At 47.8% G+C, this 16,982-nt stretch overlaps 1 protein-coding gene across 1 annotated transcript in view; it reads left to right on the top strand.

Annotated features, from left to right (window-relative positions):
* Positions 1 to 14,287, top strand: part of LOC116514058 (26S proteasome non-ATPase regulatory subunit 1-like) — a 50,776-nt gene extending 36,489 nt beyond the window's left edge. The window contains exons 4-9 of the mRNA XM_032225489.1: positions 1,946 to 2,115; positions 5,020 to 5,112; positions 5,755 to 5,847; positions 11,207 to 11,353; positions 12,159 to 12,311; positions 14,101 to 14,287. Coding sequence (XP_032081380.1) covers positions 1,946 to 2,115; positions 5,020 to 5,112; positions 5,755 to 5,847; positions 11,207 to 11,353; positions 12,159 to 12,305 — 650 coding nt within the window. The 3' untranslated portion in view covers positions 12,306 to 12,311; positions 14,101 to 14,287. The remainder of the gene's footprint in view (positions 1 to 1,945; positions 2,116 to 5,019; positions 5,113 to 5,754; positions 5,848 to 11,206; positions 11,354 to 12,158; positions 12,312 to 14,100) is intronic.
* Positions 14,288 to 16,982: the final 2,695 nt, after the last annotated feature.

Raw genomic sequence — 16,982 nt, 5'->3', positions numbered from 1 at the left:
CTCAGCGACTCTCTAAAAAGGATGCAAATGACCAGCTGTCTGCAAGGAACATCAATCCTTCCATTCCCCACCATCCAGTCAAGAGTTGAAGAAGCTTCTAGGATGAGAAGCAAAATGTCTTCAAAAGAAAAACAAAAAACGAAGCCCAGTTGCCTCCTGAAAAAAAAAAACACTTGGGACAGCCACGATCTGGATGACCAAGAATCTCTACACACTTTAGTGATAAATTACGTAGACATATCTGCAGTTGATTGAACTGTAACAGAATAACCAAATTGGAAGGGACCTTGGAGGTCTTCTAGTCGGACCCCCCCAGCCAAGCAGGAGACACTATTCCGTTTCAGACAAATGGTTTTCCAGTCTCTTCTTAGAAAACCCTTCAATGATGGAGCTCCCAAAACCTCTGGAGCCAAAATCACTGTCGATCAGTTCTCTATCTTGGACATCTTAAGCCTGCTGTGTGTGTCATATAATATGTGTTGGTATATGCATAATGATGGATGGATGGATTACAATACAATAGCAGAGTTGGAAGGGACTTTGGAGGTCTTCTAGTCCAACCCCCTGCCTAGGCAGGAAACCCTATACCGTTTCAGACAAATGGCTATCCAACCTCTTCTTAAAGACTTCCAGTGTTGGGGCATTCACAACTTCTGGAGGCAATTTCTGTTCCACTGATTAATTGTTCTCACTGTCGGGAAATTTCTCTTTAGTTCCAGGTTGCTTCTGCAGCCAGCAGGCAGCAGAAGTGGCCTGCAGTACAGCACTCTAACCACTGTGCCATCAAGGCTCAGGATCTCCTGCTTGAGCAGGGGGTTGGACTAGAAGATCTCCAAATTCCCTTCCAGCTCTGTTCTGATTGATTGACTGATTGGCAGTCCTCACAATTTCCAATCCCTGAATCCCAGCCTGTTTCTAATCGATATACCAAAAATATTAATAATTTTTGAATTAACAATTTAACAGAGTTGGAAGGGGCCTTGGAGGTCTTCTAGTCCAACCCCCTGCCTAGGCAGGAAACCCTATACCGTTTCAGACAAATGGCTATCCAACATCTTCTTAAAGACTTCCAGTGTTGGGGCATCCACAACTTCTGGAGGCAACTTCTGTTCCACTGATTAATTGTTCTCACTGTCAGAAAATTTCTCCTCAGTTCTAAGTTGCTTCTCTCCTTGATTAGTTTCCACCCATTGCTTCTTCTTCTGTCCTCAGGTGCCTTGGAGAATAGTTTGACTCCCTCTTCTTTGTGGCAACCCCTGAGATATTGGAAGACTGCTATCATGTCTCCCCTGGTCCTTCTTTTTACTAAACTAGACATACCCAGTTCCTGCAACTGTTCTTCATGTGTTTTAGTCTCCAGTCCCCTAATCCTCTTTGTTGCTCTTCTCTGCGCTCTTTCTAGAGTCTCCACATCTTTTCTACATCATGGTGACCAAAACTGAATTCAGGATTCCAAGTGTGATTGATTGATTGTTATGTTTATGTAGTGTATATTGGAGGTGGAAGGTATATTGTATATACAGTATATTGAAGGTAGAGGGACCTGGGTGGCTCAGTGGCTAAGATGCTGAGCTTGTCGATCAGAAAGTTCGGCGGTTCAAATCCCTAGCACCTCGTAACAGAGTGAACTCCCATTACTTGTCCCAGCTTCTGCCAACCTAGCTGTTCGAAAGCACGTAAAAAATGCAAGTAGAAAAATAGAAACCACCTTTGACCCGGTGAAATTTGAACTGCCATATTGCTGGCAGTCAGCAGAAGTGGCCTGCAGTACTGCACTCTAACCACTGCGCCACCGCGGCTCTTGATGAGTGTCTGGTTCTGCAAGCCTATGAAAAACATCCGTTAACACGGTCAGAGAGTTCTCTTATCAAAAACGCCTCAACTGTTGTGATTTCTTTCAGCCCACTTAATTCTTAGCCCTTCTCTTTGTGTGAATCCTCTCCAGGTGGCCACAACGTCACAATTTCTCTGCAGTCAAGGACCGGCCACACACACATGCCTTCGGTGGTTGGCGTCCTGGTCTTCACCCAGTTCTGGTTTTGGTTTCCTCTGTCCCACTTCTTGTCCTTGGCGTTCACTCCGACCTGCGTCATTGGCCTGAACAAGGACCTCAAGGTAAGTGCTGTGGGAATCGAAAACGATGTTCTGGAGGCGGAGGTGTTTTTTCACCTGCCCACCTGGCCAAGGAAACGGCTGGACTGCTTCTCCTTGGCGATAGCAATAACGATAGCACTTAGACTTATATACCACGTCAGGGGTCCAAATAGCATCCAAAAGTAAATCAGAGTCCGAGGCAAAGTATTGTTCAAAGTTCCAATTTATTAAGAGAGCCATGTTGGCACATCTGAGAAAACCCGAATCTGAAAGCTTCCAGGTTTCCCCCTCCTAGTTGGAAGTTTAAGATCTTGCCCCCCACACCCACAAGTCCATCCCATGAGCCAATCTCCCACTGCCATGTTGGCAGTTCCCCCCATCCAGTTCCAGCCAGGTGCAGAGACAAAGGATGACCTTGGCTTTCTAGAAAGAATGTTGTTATGGCTACATAGCATCTAACACCCTACAATCCCCCCTCCCATTTTCCCACAACAGAAAATGCATAGTAGAATAATAGAAAGTGTGGCTGGCCAAAGATCCAAAAGAAAAGATGGCTGCAGGCCTGATATACTGCTCCATCGTGCTTTTACCGCCCTTCTCTAAGCGGTTTACAGAGTCAGCAGAGTCACCCCCAACAATTTGGGTCTTCATTTTACCGACCTCGGAAGGAGGGAAGGCCGAGTCAACCTTGAGCTGGTGAGATTTGAACCGCCGAACTGCAGCAGGAAACAGTCCAGGAAATCATATTGTCCCCTCCCTTGAAATGGAAGTTGAATACAGGTAGTCCTCGACTTACGACCGCCGTTGAGACCAGCATTTCCCTTGTTTAAGCGAGACAGTTGTTAAGTGAATTTCGCCCCATTTCACGACCTTTCTTGCCGCGGATGCTAAGTGAATCACTGCAGTTAAGTTAACAAAGTGGTTGTTAAGTGAATCTGTCTTCCCAAATGGCTTTGCTTGTCGGAAGGTCACAAAAGGGGATCACGTGATCCAGGGACACGCAGCAACCGTCATAAATATGAGTCGGTAGCCAAGCATCTGAATTTTGATCACGTGACTTTGGGAATGCTGCGATGGTCGTAACTGTGAAAAGTGGTCATAAGTCACCTTTCCCCCCAGTGCTGCTGTAACTTTGAACGGTCACTAAATGAATTGTAAGTCGAGGATTACCTATACCTCATTCCTTCAGTCAATCATCAGGTGTGTCATTCTGCTCTCTGTTCTGCTCTCGTCATCCGAGTGTCTCTGGTGCTCCTGGAATAAAATTGAAAAGCCCAGTTATTGAACGGAAGACAAACTGAACTATGTAATAATGACAAATAACTCATATTAAGCCCACCGGCTCGGATATACGGATGGGGATCAAGCCACTGCCCGTCCCCACTGACCCTGTGATTCATCAGGTAGAGTTGTTGACAGCTGTTCAGGCATATTTTTGATATGCTGAGACTTTGGAAAAAGGTCAGAGAAAAGCAAGAAAGAGGATTAGGGGACTGGAGGCTCAAACATACGAAGAACAGTTGCAGCAACTGGGTATGTCTAGTTTAATGAAAAGAAGGACTAGGGGAGACATGATAGCAGCGTTCCAATATCTCAGGGGCTGCCCTAAAGAAGAGGGAGTCAAGCTATTCTCCAAAGCACCCGAGGGCAGGACAAGAAGCAATGGGTGGAAACTAATCAAGGAGAGAAGCAATTTAGGACTGAGGAGAAATTTCCTGACACTGAGAACAATTAACCAGTGGAACAGAAGTTGCCTCCAGAAGTTGTGAATGTCCCAACACTGGAAGTCTTTAAGAAGATGTTGGATAACCATTTGTCTGGAACTGCATAGGGTTTCCTGCCTAGGCAGAGGGTTGGACTAGAAGACCTCCAAGGCCCCTTCCAACTCTGTTAAATTGTTAATTCAAAAATTATTAATATTTTTAGTATATCGATTAGAAACAGGCTGGGATTCAGGGATTGGAAATTGTGAGGACTGCCAATCAGTCAATCAATCAGAACAGAGCTGGAAGGGACCTTGGAGGCCTTCTAGTCCAACCCCCTGCTCAAGCAGGAGATCCTGAGCCTTGGTTTGCTCTCTGGATTTTGTCTTCGGGCTCTGAAATTGTGCCTCCCTTCCTCATTTCCTTCTTCTCCTTCCTTCTTCCTCTCTCCCTCCCTCCCTCCCTTACTTTCTCCCTCCCATCCTCCCTCTCTCTTCTTTCCTCTCTCCCTGCTTGCTTGCTTCTTTCCTTCCCTCCCTTCATTTCCTCCTTTCTTTTTTCCCTCCCTCCCTTGTTTCTTCCCTCCCTCCCTCTTCCTCTCTCATTTCCTTCCTCTCTGCTTCCTTCCTTCCTTGCTTCCCTCCCTCCATTCCTTCCTTCCTTCCATTCCTTCCCTCCCTTTCTTTCTTCTTACTTACTTTCTTCTTTCTTTTCTTCCTTCCTTCCCTCCCTTCATTTCCTCCTTCCTTTCTCTCTTCTCTCCCTGCCTTCCTTCCCTCCCTCTTTTTCTCTCATTCCTTCCCTCCCTACTTGCTTGCTTCTTTTCTCATTCCTTCCTCCCTCCATCCCATATTCCCTCTTTCTTTCCTTCCTTCCTTCCTTTCCTCCCTCCCTTCCTTCTCTCTTTCTACCTATCATCCCTCCCTTCCTTCTTTGCTACCCCCCTCCCTCCCTTCTTTTATTTCTTTTCTCCCCCCTCCCTCCCATTCTTCCTCCTTCCCTCCCCCTTTTTCTTTCATTCCTTCCATCCCTACTTGCTTACTTCTTTCCTCCTTCCTCCCTCCCATCTTCCCTCTTTCTTTCCTTCCTTCTTCCTTTCCTCCCTCCCTCCCTTCCTTTTCTCTTTCCACCTACCCCTCCCCCTTTGCTACCTCCCTCCCTTCTTTCTTTATTTCTTTTCTCCCTCCCTCCCATGCTTCCTTCTCTCCTTCCTTTCTTTCAGATGCCAAAAGTGCAGTACCGCTCCAACGTGAAGCCTTCCACCTTCGCCTACCCAGCCCCCTTGGAAGTGCCAAAGGAGAAGGAGAAGGAGAAGGTTTGTCGCATCTCCCATCAGGGGGCTTCCCCTGGGCATCCGGGTCCCTCCCTTTAGAGCCTCCCTAACCATCAATAACCACGCCAGATAGAGAGACGGACATTTTTTTTCTTCTTTTCATTGATTACATTCATTAATTAATGACCTTAATCCTGGGTGGGTGGGTGGAAGACGGACAGCCTATTCCTATGGCAGTGTTTCTCAACCTTGGTGACTTTAAGTCCTGTGGACTTCAACTCCCAGAATCCCCCAGCCAGCTGTGCTGGCTGGGGGATTCTGGGAGTTGAAGTCCACAGGACTTAAAGTCCCCAAGCTTGAGAAACACTGCTCTATGGGGACCATGGAGAGCTTCAGTCTTTCTATAGCAAAGAAGCCAAAATCCCGAATTTGTTGACTTCCTCTACAAAATCGACCTTCCTTCCTTTGTAAACTCCGCGGAAAAGCCTGCAAGCGACGCCAGGGCCCGTTTCTTTCTGGCCAAATCTCCCCATCTCATTGCACCCCCAGACCCATCATCCTCCACCACCACCCCTTTTTTGCCTTTCCCTGAGCTTTGGATAAACCGTATCAGGGAGGCCCAGAGTATGTTTTCCTCCTCTAACCCTCCCCTCTTTCCCCTTCCTCCCCGCGCGCAACGGCCAGGTTTCCACCGCCGTGTTGTCCATCACTGCAAAAGCCAAGAAAAAGGAGAAGGAGAAAGAGAAAGAGAAGAAAGAAGAGGAGAAAATGGAAGTGGTGAGTCGAGTCGTCTGGGTGGGTTTGGAATCGGGAGGAAGCGGCTCTTGATTTCTCCACGTCGGGGGGAAAAAATAATTCCCGGGAATTGTAAAAACGAGAAGTCGAGAAAGGAAGATTTTGGGAATTCATTCCGGTTTCCCAGAAGTAAAAAAGAAATCTCTCTCCCCTCTCAAAATACAGACCGTCCCCGACTTACGACAACAATTGAGCCCAAAATTTACATTGCTCAGCGAGACCTTGGTGAAGGGAGCTCTGCCTCATTTTGCGACCTTTTTAACACAGCAATTAAGTGAATCCCTGCCGTTGTTAATAACCCGGTTGTTAAGTGAATCCGGCTTCCCCCGTTGACTTTGCTCGCCCGAAGGTCGCAAATGGGGATCACGTGACCCCGGGACACTGCAGCCATCATAAATGGTGTGAGTCCGCTGCCAAGCCCAGTCTGAATTTGGACAGTGTGACCCTGAGGGTCGTAAGGGTGGAAAACAGTTGTAACTTTGCCGTTGTAACTTTGGACGGTCAGTAAATGAACGGTTGTAAGTTGAGGACTGCTGGTATTGAAGGAGAATCTGTAGCACCTTTTCTGACTCATCTCCCGTGGAAATTCAGCGCAAGAGGGAAAATATGTAGATAGTATATATTTATATACATATAGTACATCGTGTATATATATATATATAGAGAGAGAGAATATACAGAGCGTATATTTGTATTCGGGTCTTTTCCCCTGTAAGATTGAGACTGTCTTGGCAACGTTCCGGCGAGGTCCCACTCGACATCCTCCGGCTGGTCTTTTCGGCTTAAAGTGTGGCCGGAGCTGCCGTCTTTCTATAAACCTATAAACCCCCCACCAAGATTTATAGAAAGACGGCAGCTCCGGCCACACTTTAAGCCCAAAACACCAGCCTGAGGATGTCCAGGGTGTGTGTGTGTGTGTGTGTGTGTGTGTGTGTGTGTGTGTGTGTGTATTTCTATGTGTATATATTTTGTATGTATGTATATGTGTGTGCATTGTGTTTAAAATGTATGTATACGTGTGTATACATTTGTGTGTGTGTGTGTGTGTGTGTGTGTGTGTGGAGAGAGAGAGAGAGAGAGAGAGAGAGAATGAGAGAGAATGAGAGAGAATGAATGAGAGAGAGATTTTACAACCCCCGGTATGCCCAAATATGGGAGGAAGATCACTACTTCCATTCTCTGTCCTTCGGCTCGTCACAAGAGACCATCCAGGCAGAAACCCAATATTTTTACTGTTGCCTTTTTGTTACATTTGTTATATTTTGTGCTGATAAATAAATAAAGGGAGACTAGTATAGATCTATTTCAAGCTATTTAGCTCTCATCAGCTAGCCATACCCTTACTGGGAATCGAACCTGGGCTGTACTACATATCAGGCAGTTGTATTAGCCATTGAGCCACAGAGCTCGACTCCATATCAGCCAGCCAGGGTGAAAGGTATCTATTTAGATTTTACAACCCCCGGTATGCCCAAATATGGGAGGAAGATCACTACTTCCATTCTCTGTCCTTCGGCTCGTCACAAGAGACCATCCAGACAGAAACTTGGGAGTCCTCCTGGATCCACAGCTGAGTTTTGATCACCATCTATCGGCTGTAACCAGGGGGGCATTTGCCCAGGTTCGCCTGGTGCGCCAGTTGCGGCCCTACCTGACTCGGGAGGCTCTCACGACAGTCACTCGAGCCCTTGTGATCTCTAAGCTGGAATACTGCAACGTGCTCTACATGGGGCTGCCCTTGAAGAGCACCCGGAGACTTCAGCTAGTACAGAACGCGGCCGCGCGAGTGATTGTGGGCGCACCTCGGTTCGCCCACATAACACCTATCCTCCGCGAGCTGCGCTGGCTGCCTGTGGATCTCCGGGTGCAATTCAAGGTCTTACTTACCACCCATAAAGCGCTCCATGGTAGTGGATCTGACTATTTGAGAGACCGCCTTCTGCCAATAACCTCCCTGCGTCCCATCAGATCGCATAGAGCGGGCCTCCTCCGTATTCCATCCGCCAGTCAGTGCCGACTGGCGACTACCCGGAGGAGAGCCTTCTCAGTTGCTGCTCCGACGCTATGGAACAATCTCCCCGTGGAGATTCGTACCCTGACCACAGTCCAGGCCTTCCGTACAGCCCTCAAGATCTGGCTAGCCCGTCAGGCCTGGGGATAAACTCTTCCGCCCCTCCCGAATGCTGAGAGAATGTTGTGTTTTTAGTATTTTTCAGTTATTGCACATTTCTTTTTATGTTTTGTCTTCACTCCCCTTCCTTGTTATTGTAAGCCGCCCTGAGTCCCCTCAGGGAAAAGGGCGGCCTATAAATGCTATTAAAATCTACAAAATCTACAAAACCTCTTGTGACGAGCTGAAGGACAGAGAATGGAAGTAGTGATCAGCACAGGCTCGATTCCCAGTAAGGGTATGGCTAGCTGATGAGAGCTAAATAGCTTGAAATAGATCTATACTAGTCTCCCTTTATTTATTTATCAGCACAAATATAACAAATGTAACAAAAAGGCAACAGTAAAAAATATTGGGTTTCTGTCTGGATGGTCTCTTGTGACGAGCCGAAGGACAGAGAATGGAAGTGTGATCTTCCTCCCATATTTGGGCATACCGGGGGTTGTAAAATCTAAATAGATACCTTTCACCCTGGCTGGCTGATAAGGAGTCGAGCTCTGTGGCTCAATGGTTAACACATCTGCCTTAGAGGCAATACAGCCCAGGCTCGATTCCCAGTAAGGGTATGGCTAGCTGATGAGAGCTAAATAACTTGAAATAGATCTATACTAGTCTCCCTTTATTTATCAGCACAAATATAACATATATATATATATATATATATATATATATATATATATATATATATATATATATATATATATATATATATATATATATTGCATCTTTGTGTGTGTGTATAAAATGTATGTATATATGTGTGTGAGTATACATTTATATGTGTGTATTTATTTTGTATGGATATTTATGTGTGTGTGTGCGTGCACAGTGAGAGAGAGAGAGAGACTGTAGAAAACCTATATAATATCTCTTTGCTGAATAGTAGGACCGTATCCAGCCCTTGTGGCAAAGGGAGGCAACTGGGAAGGCCTTAAATTAGGATGGGACATTTTCCTGCAGGATCAGCCCATAAATGGCGACGGCTTTTGTGGCAGCTTTTGAGGCTGTCCAGATGTGGGAGCAGAGGAGGCCTCCCAAGGAGCCCGGGCCGACCCTCCTCGGTGGAGGACGGGGGAGAGTCTCAGAAGTTTCCACATCTGCTCCTTTCCCCCCATCCTTCCTGCTTACGTCTCGGGGAGGAGCCAAAAACATAGGTAGTCCTCGACTTACAACAGTCCATTTCGTGACCGTTCAAAGTTACAACGGCACTCAAAAAAGGGACTCAGGGCCGTTTCCCCACACCTACGACCGTCGCAGCAATCCCCACGGGGTCCCGCGATCAGAATTCAGAGCCTTGTCCCTGACTCACATTTATGACACAGTTGCAGTGTTCCTGGGGTCGTGGGGTCCCCCTTTTTGCAGCCTCCTCACAAGCAAAGAGTCTGGGGAAGCCAGATTCACTTAACGACCGTGTTCTTAACTGAACAACATGCAGTGCTTTGCTTAGCAGCTGTGGCAAGAAAGGTCGGCGAAACGGGGCAAAACTCAACTTAGCAAATGTCTTGCTTAGCAGCCAAACTGTTGGGCTGAATTGTGAGCGTAAGTCGAGGATTGCTTGTCTATATTGTCCGTGCGAGGGATCTAGGTTGCACCTCCTCCCCCCAGGCTGTGGTGCCCAAAGTTTTGGGCACCCCTGCTTTAGCCCGTTGGCAGGATCCAGCGTCCGTCTGCAAGTGGTTCAATTGTCCTGTCTCATCTTTCCGATAGAAATTTTTTTATTTTCCATTTTCATAGCATATAATCACATGTATACTATTACATAGTCAATATCATGTTGTATTATTAAGTAATTACATCAATTCATCTTACCATCAACTACGAAAGAAAGAAAGAAAAAAAAAACCAGTTATTGGCTCTTCTGCTCTCCATACACCATATTTATACCTTATCCGACACTTTCTTCCCCCTCTCTCCTCCCCCTTTCTACATCCTTTCTTCCGTCCATCATTTTCTACTCCACTTCCCCTTCCTTTCTCCTTCTCCTCTCTCCTCTTTCCACTCCTCCTTATACACCTCAGCTTCCCCCTTCCCCCTCTCTCCTATCCCTCTCTTCCTATCTTTTTTCTCTCCTCTGCTTCCCACTCTTCCTCTCATTCACTCGGTGTATTTCAACTTCTGAGCAAACTCCCTTTTGTGTTGATGGTATTTATAATTCCATTTCAATATCCAAAAAAAAAAATAATAGCAGTGTACATGTACAATCATAGTACCTTAAAATCCAACACCCCCCCTCCAACTTAGTAAACTCCTCTCCCTCCCACCTCCCCCCCAGCCCCCCCAACCTTACCCCCCCCCGACTTCCCAGAACCAATACAAGGTATAAATCTTTAACAAATACAGTTTAAAATGTACTTAAAGAGAAAGTAGAAAATTAATAACGTCTTTGAATTGAGCTTAGCTCCTCCTTGCTAAATTGTCCGTCTCATCTTGATTCAGAGGGCAGATTTGACTAGCTTTTTGTACTTGCATCACACCTGTAAGCCGAGAACAGCATTTTTCAGCTTTTGAAGGCATCCCTTGGGGGTTCACTCCGAATGGCTGGTAGAGAACACTAACCACAAGCTGGGGAGAGAGTTCATAGCAAGGACTGGTTATTAGGAAAAGGTTTCCCAGCACCTGTGTGCTAGCCGTTCCTGACTCTAGGGGGCGGTGCTCATCTCCGTTTCAAAGCCCAAGAGCCAGCGCTGTCTGAAGACGTCTCCGTGGTCATGTGGCCGGCATGACTCAATGCCAAAGGCGCACGGAACGCTGTTCCCTTCCCACCAAAGGTGGCTCCTATTTTTCTACCTGCATTTTTTCGTGCTTTCGAACTGCTCGGTTGGCAGAAGCTGGGACAAGTGACGGGAGCTCCCTCCACTACGCTGCGTTAGGGATTCGAACCGCTGAACTGCCGACCTTTCTGATGGACAAGCTCAGTGTCTGAGCCACTGACTCACTGCGCCCCTATTATTAAACTACTGATTATTAACCTAGAGGGTTTTGCATTTTCCAGCCAGTTGGGCTCTGCGGAATCTCGGTTTCATAACTAAGAAAAGCAAACTGGTGTTTGCCAAGACTCTATTTTTGTTTAATTGCTAAAATTCACCTGTTTTCAAAGCGTTGAAACCCACCCCCAGGGCGTTAACTGTTCCCTCCATTCCCCATTGAGGCTTTTCTCCCATCTGCAAACAGGAAGAAGCAGAGAAGAAGGACGAGAAGGAGAAGAAGAAGGAGCCTGAACCTTCTTTTCAGATCCTGGACAATCCAGCCCGGGTGATGCCAGCCCAGCTGAAGGTGCTCACCATGCCAGAGAGCTGCCGGTACCAGCCTTTCAAGACGGTGAGTTTTCATTACCTACCTGCCTACCATCCATCCATCTATCTATCCCCCCCATCCACCTATCTGTCCACCTACCTACCTACCTATCGATCTATCTGTCTATCTTATCTGTCTATCTACCTACCTACCTATCGTCCATCTGCCAGTCTGTCTGCCTCTCCATCCATCCATCCATCCGTCCGTCCGTCCGTCTATCCATATAAGTCTAAGTTCTATTGCCCTTCCTTCCTTCCTTCCTCACTCACTCACTCACTCACTCACTCACTCACTTCCTTTCTTCCTTCCTTGGTGGCCTAGTGGTTAGGATGCAGCATTGCAAACTAATTCTGCCCACTGCCAGGAGTTCGATTCTGACCAGCTCAAGGATGACTCAGCCGTCCGTCCTTCAGAGGTCGGTAAAATGAGGACCCAGATTTTTTGGGGTCAAGAGGCTGACTCTGTAAACCGCTTAGAGAGGGCTGGGAAGTACTTTGAAGCCCTATATAAGTCTAGCTGCGATTGCCCTTCCTTCCTTCCTTCCTTCCTTCCCCTTCCCTTTCGTTTCCTTTCATTTCCTTTTCGTTTCCTTTCCTTGCTTTAAGTGCATTATTGCAGGCTGAATCTGCCCACAGCCAGCAAGTTCGATCGTGACCAGCTGAAGGTTGGACTCAGCCTTCCATCCTTCCGAGGTGGGTAAAACGTGGACCCAGATTGTTGGGGGACAAGAGATGCTGACTCTGTAAACCGCTTAGAGAGGGGCTGTAAAAGCACTGTGAAGCGGTATACAAGTCTTAACGGCTGTCGCTGTGTGCTTTTCCTTCCTTAGCTTTCCATTGGGGGCATCATCGTCTTGCGAGACACCAGCGAGGACACGGAAGAGCTGGTGGAGCCCGTGGCAGCCCACGGCCCCAAGATAGAGGAGGAGGAGCAGGAACCGGAGCCCCCCGAGCCTTTCGAGTATATCGACGACTAGGGTGAGGTGGGTGTCATTCGGCTTCCCGGCTGGATCCGCTTCCACCCCCCCCCCCCCCCCCCAAGGCCAAAATTTTAATCCGGTTGGAAAAGGACCCTGGAAGAATTATGGGGTCTTTTCTCAGCTGGGCAGGGAATTCAGTGGCGTGGCCAAGTGCCGTGGCAGTGATCAGGTGCCCAGGAAATTCGTTCTTTTGGATCCTTAGACTGGGGAGGGTCAACACAAGACCCGCGGGCCGGATTCAGCCCGCGTAGGGGTGCTTAAAATCGACCTGCGGGCCGGCCTGGGAATATTGAGGGGCCGGCCCACAATACCTCTGCCAGCCAAATTGTGCCCTTTTTTCTGCCTCCCCAGCCTCCTGCAACACTCTGCCGACCAAAAAATGGGCTGCATGGGGGGCTTGGGAGGTTTTGGCTGGCAGGGTGAGGCAGGAGGCCATTCAAGCCAAAAACGGGGCAAACCCCCCCCCCCCAAAAAAAAAAAAACTCCCTGGCCAGCCCCTGGAAGATGCTGATCTGACACCCCTGTCTTAGACAATAAGAAAAAGGAATCTGTGACTTTGGTGTTTTTCTTGCAAATGTTTTGTGACTCAACTGCGGAACATCATCAGTGCTAGAATGGAAGTGACTGCGTGGAGTAAAGCAGTGTTTCTCAACCTTGGCAACTTGAAGATGTCTGGACTTCAACTCCCAGAATTCCCCAGCCAGCATTCGCTGGCTGGGGAATTCTGGGAGTTGAAGTCCAGACATCTTCAAGTTGCCAAGGTTGAGAAACACTGGAGTAAAGGATAAGGAGAAAGGGGGAAGGAGGAGGAGAGGGACTAGGGAACATCATCAGTGTTAGTCAGTGGGTGCATGGAGTGAAAGAGAAAAGGTGGAGGAGAGAGGGAGGGAGGGAGGGGTATTTGGTGCTCTCAGAGTTTGCCTGTTTTCTTGCAGACGTTTCATTACCCAACTAGGTAACGTCCTCAGTGCTAGAAGGAAGTGATTGTGTGGAGTAAAGGATAAGGAGAAAGGGGGGAGGAGGAGGAGGAGAGGGACTAGGGAACATCATCAGTGCTAGAACGGACATGGGTGTTTGGAGTGAAGGAAGATGAGGTCCTTGATCTTCTCTTGAGCTTGGTTCTTATTTTCTTGCAGACGTTTCATTGCCCAACTAGATAACGTCATCAGTGCTGGGAGAGAGGTGGGCATGTTGGGGGTAGGTAGAAGAGGAGGAGGGCAACTGTGGGTTCCTTTGAGCTGCCTGAACTTGGCGGTTTTCTTGCAAACGTGTCAGTAACATCCTCAGGGCCAGAAGGACGTGGTTGTGTGGAGGGAAGGAGAAGGAGAAGAGGAGGGAGCATCCAGACATTTCATTACCCAACTCGGTAATCTCATCAGTGCCAGAAGGTAGTGGGGATTTGTGAAAGGGAGAAAGAAGAGGAGGAAGAGGAAAAGGACTGTGGAGTCCTTGGTGCTCTCTGAGCTTGGTTGTTTTCTGGCAGACATCTCATTAGCCAACTAGTTAACGTCATCAGTGCTAGAAGGGAGAAGGTTTGAGGAGAAATGGGGAAGGAGGACTGAGGGCTCCTTGGTGCTCTCTGAGCTTGCTTGTTTTCCTGCAGACGTTTCATAACCCAACTAGGGAACGTCATCAGTGCCAGAGGAAGACTAGGGTTGGTTTAAAGGTTAGACCATCACGCCAGCCATTCGCCCGAGAAGGAGCCCTTCGGAGGGAGCAACACAGTCCCTGTGGGTGGCCTTTGCCAGGAGCTCACCTTGGCTCCTTTCCTTTCTCCTTCCTTCTCCCCCAGGCGGGCTGCCTTCGACGGAGTTCGGCACAAGATCGGGATATCCGGAGCCCCCCCCCCCCCCCCGGGGACGAAGCTCCTGCAGCACCAGCCACACCTCAGCGCATGTCCCAACCGACGCTTCTCTTGCTGGCCGCTCCACCGGCACGACGGAGAACGGCCGTTTCTCTCTTTAGCGTACTCATTTACACACAAAAAATATCCGGTTTTCGAAATAAATTAATAAAAAAAACAACCCAAAAGTCTGGCAGGTTCCCCACCCCCCACCCCCTTTCCCCTCTTCGCATGATTCAGAACGAGACGGACAGCTTGGACAGGACTTTGAAGAAGAGGCGTCTGGTTAGTAAATTCTGTGCTTGCGGTCACGTTCTGGGAACAATCGGAAAATTTGGGGGCTCTGAGACGGCCGTTTCTGTTGTGAGATACCGATTGTTCTGAGCGAGGCTTCCTTAAAATGCACGGAGCAGAGTTTGGGTCTCGGCAAAACCTCCTTTAATTTACGCCAGTGGTCTCCAACCTTGGCAACTTTAAGACCTGTGGACTTCAACTCCCAGAGTTCCTCAGCCAGCAAAGCTGGCTGAGGAACTCTGGGAATTGAAGTCCACAAGTCTTAAAGTTGCCAAGGCTGGAGACCACTGATTTACACAACTGTGAATTCCTTTCACTCACAGTCCGCAAGGCTTGGCAAACAGTCTTTCAAAGGAATATTTATCCACACGCACCTTATCTCGCTTGGAGAGCTGCCAGATAGCTAGTTTCCCAACACAGGGCAAGGCAAAACTTGGCCCAGAGTCTCTCATAGTCACAAACAGAACTTTCCACTCTTGATACGACCGAAGGAAGGAATTGTTTCCTGCAAAAGCCCCCTCCCCTTTCGCTCCTCTCTTGTTTCCTCTGGGAGGGGCCATTCACCTCCAAGGTGTGGCTTTACTCCCAAGTCGGCCCTCCTTTCTTAGTTGTCCTCGTCTTCTGGCAGCTCTGCGCATGCGCCAGAGGTGGGTTCCTACCAGTTCGCACCTATTCGGTAGAACCGGTTCATCAAATCTACCGAACCGGTTAGAAGAGGTTCCACCAGTGGACCCGGAAAGCAGGCCACACCTACAGAAGAGGTTCCAAATTTTTTTTGAAACCCACCACTGACACACACACACACACACACACACACACACACACACACAGACAGACAGACTGACACAGAGAGAGAGAGAGAAAGAAAGGAAGAAATAAATGAAGTAAAGAAAAAAGAAAGAAAAAGTGATAAGAGAGATGAAAGAAAAAAAGAAAAAAGGGACAGAGACAAAAGGAAGAGAGAAAGAAAGAAAACACATGGCCGGCAAGCCACTCCCACCAGGTCACATGGCCGGCAAGCCACTCCCACAAAGGCCACACCCACAGAGTAGGTTCCAAAAATTTTTGAAACCCACCACTGACACAGAGAGAGAGTGATAAAGAGAAAGAAAGGAAGAAATAAATAAGTAAAGAAAAAAGAAAGAAAAAGTGATAAGAGAGATGAAAGAAAAAAAGAAAAAGGACAGAGACAAAAAGAAGAGAGAAAGAAAGAAAACACATGGCCGGCAAGCCACTCCCACCAGGTCACATGGCCGGCAAGCCACTCCCACAAAGGCCACACCCACAGAGTAGGTTTAAAAAATTTTTGAAACCCACCACTGACACACAGACAGAGAGAGAGAGATAAAGAAAGGAAGAAATAAGTAAAGAAAAAAGAAAGAAAAAGTGATAAGAGAGATGAAAGAAAAAAGGGACAGACAAAAGGAAGGAAAGAGAGAGAGAAAGAAAGAAAACATGGGTGGCAAGCCACCCCACAAAGGCCACACCCACAGAGGAGGTTCCAAAAATTTTTGAAACCCACCACTGACACACAGACAGAGAGAGAGAGATAAAGAGAAAGAAAGGAAGAAATAAATAAGTAAAGAAAAAAAAAGTGATAGATGAAAGAAAAAAAGGGAAAGAGACAAAAGGAAGGAAAGAGAAAGAAAGAAAACAGATGGCCGGCAAGCCACTCCCACCAGGTCACATGGCCAGCAAGCCACTCCTACAAAGGAGGCCACACCCACAGTAGGTTCCAAAATTTTTTGAAACCACTGGCATGCACACACTGGGAACAGGCTCCAGCTGTTCTTCTGCCTCACTGATGTCTGACTCTGAAGGCAGCTGATAACTGTCGGACGGCCCTGGCCCCCTCTCTGCCTCCGACACAGAGCCCTCATCCGAGCCTTCCCCAGACTCCAGGACTGGCCCATCTTCCTCCCCAACCTCCTCACTCTCTGAATCTCCTGCCAGCTCTGCTGGCCACTGGCAGGCCACAACACAGATGGTCCTTGACCTACAACCAGAATTGAACACCACTTTTCTGTTGCTAAGTTGTAAAGGGAGTCTCGCCCCGTTTTACGACCTTGCTTGCCACAGAGGTGAAGTGATCGCCGCCACCGTTCGTTTAGCAACGAACGGTTGTGAAGTGAATCGGGCTTCCCCGTCGACTTTGCTGGTCACTTACGACCATGATTGAGTCCAAAATTTCCATTCCGAAGCAAGGCGGTTGTTGAGTGAATGTCGCTCCCTTGTACGATATTTTTTTTTTTTTTGGCCACAGTTGTTAAGTGAATTGCTTCCCTTGTTCACGGCTGTTCAGTGAATCTTAGCTTCCCCATTGTCAGAAGATCGCAAAAGGCCTTCTATGTGACACTACAACCGTCGTAAATCTGAGTCAGCGTCCCTGTGTCCGGATTTTTTATCACCCTGGAGATGCTGCAACTTTCTAAGCGTGAAAATCTGTCCTAAGTGGCTTTTTTTTTTGTGCCATTACAACTTAGAACAGTCACTAAATGAATTCTTGCACGTCGAAGGCAACCTGTAGTAGAATGCAC

This window comes from Thamnophis elegans, chromosome 10 (assembly GCF_009769535.1).
Source record: "Thamnophis elegans isolate rThaEle1 chromosome 10, rThaEle1.pri, whole genome shotgun sequence".
Taxonomy (NCBI): Eukaryota; Metazoa; Chordata; class Lepidosauria; order Squamata; family Colubridae; genus Thamnophis; species Thamnophis elegans.
This window is presented reverse-complemented; position numbering and strand designations above follow the sequence as displayed.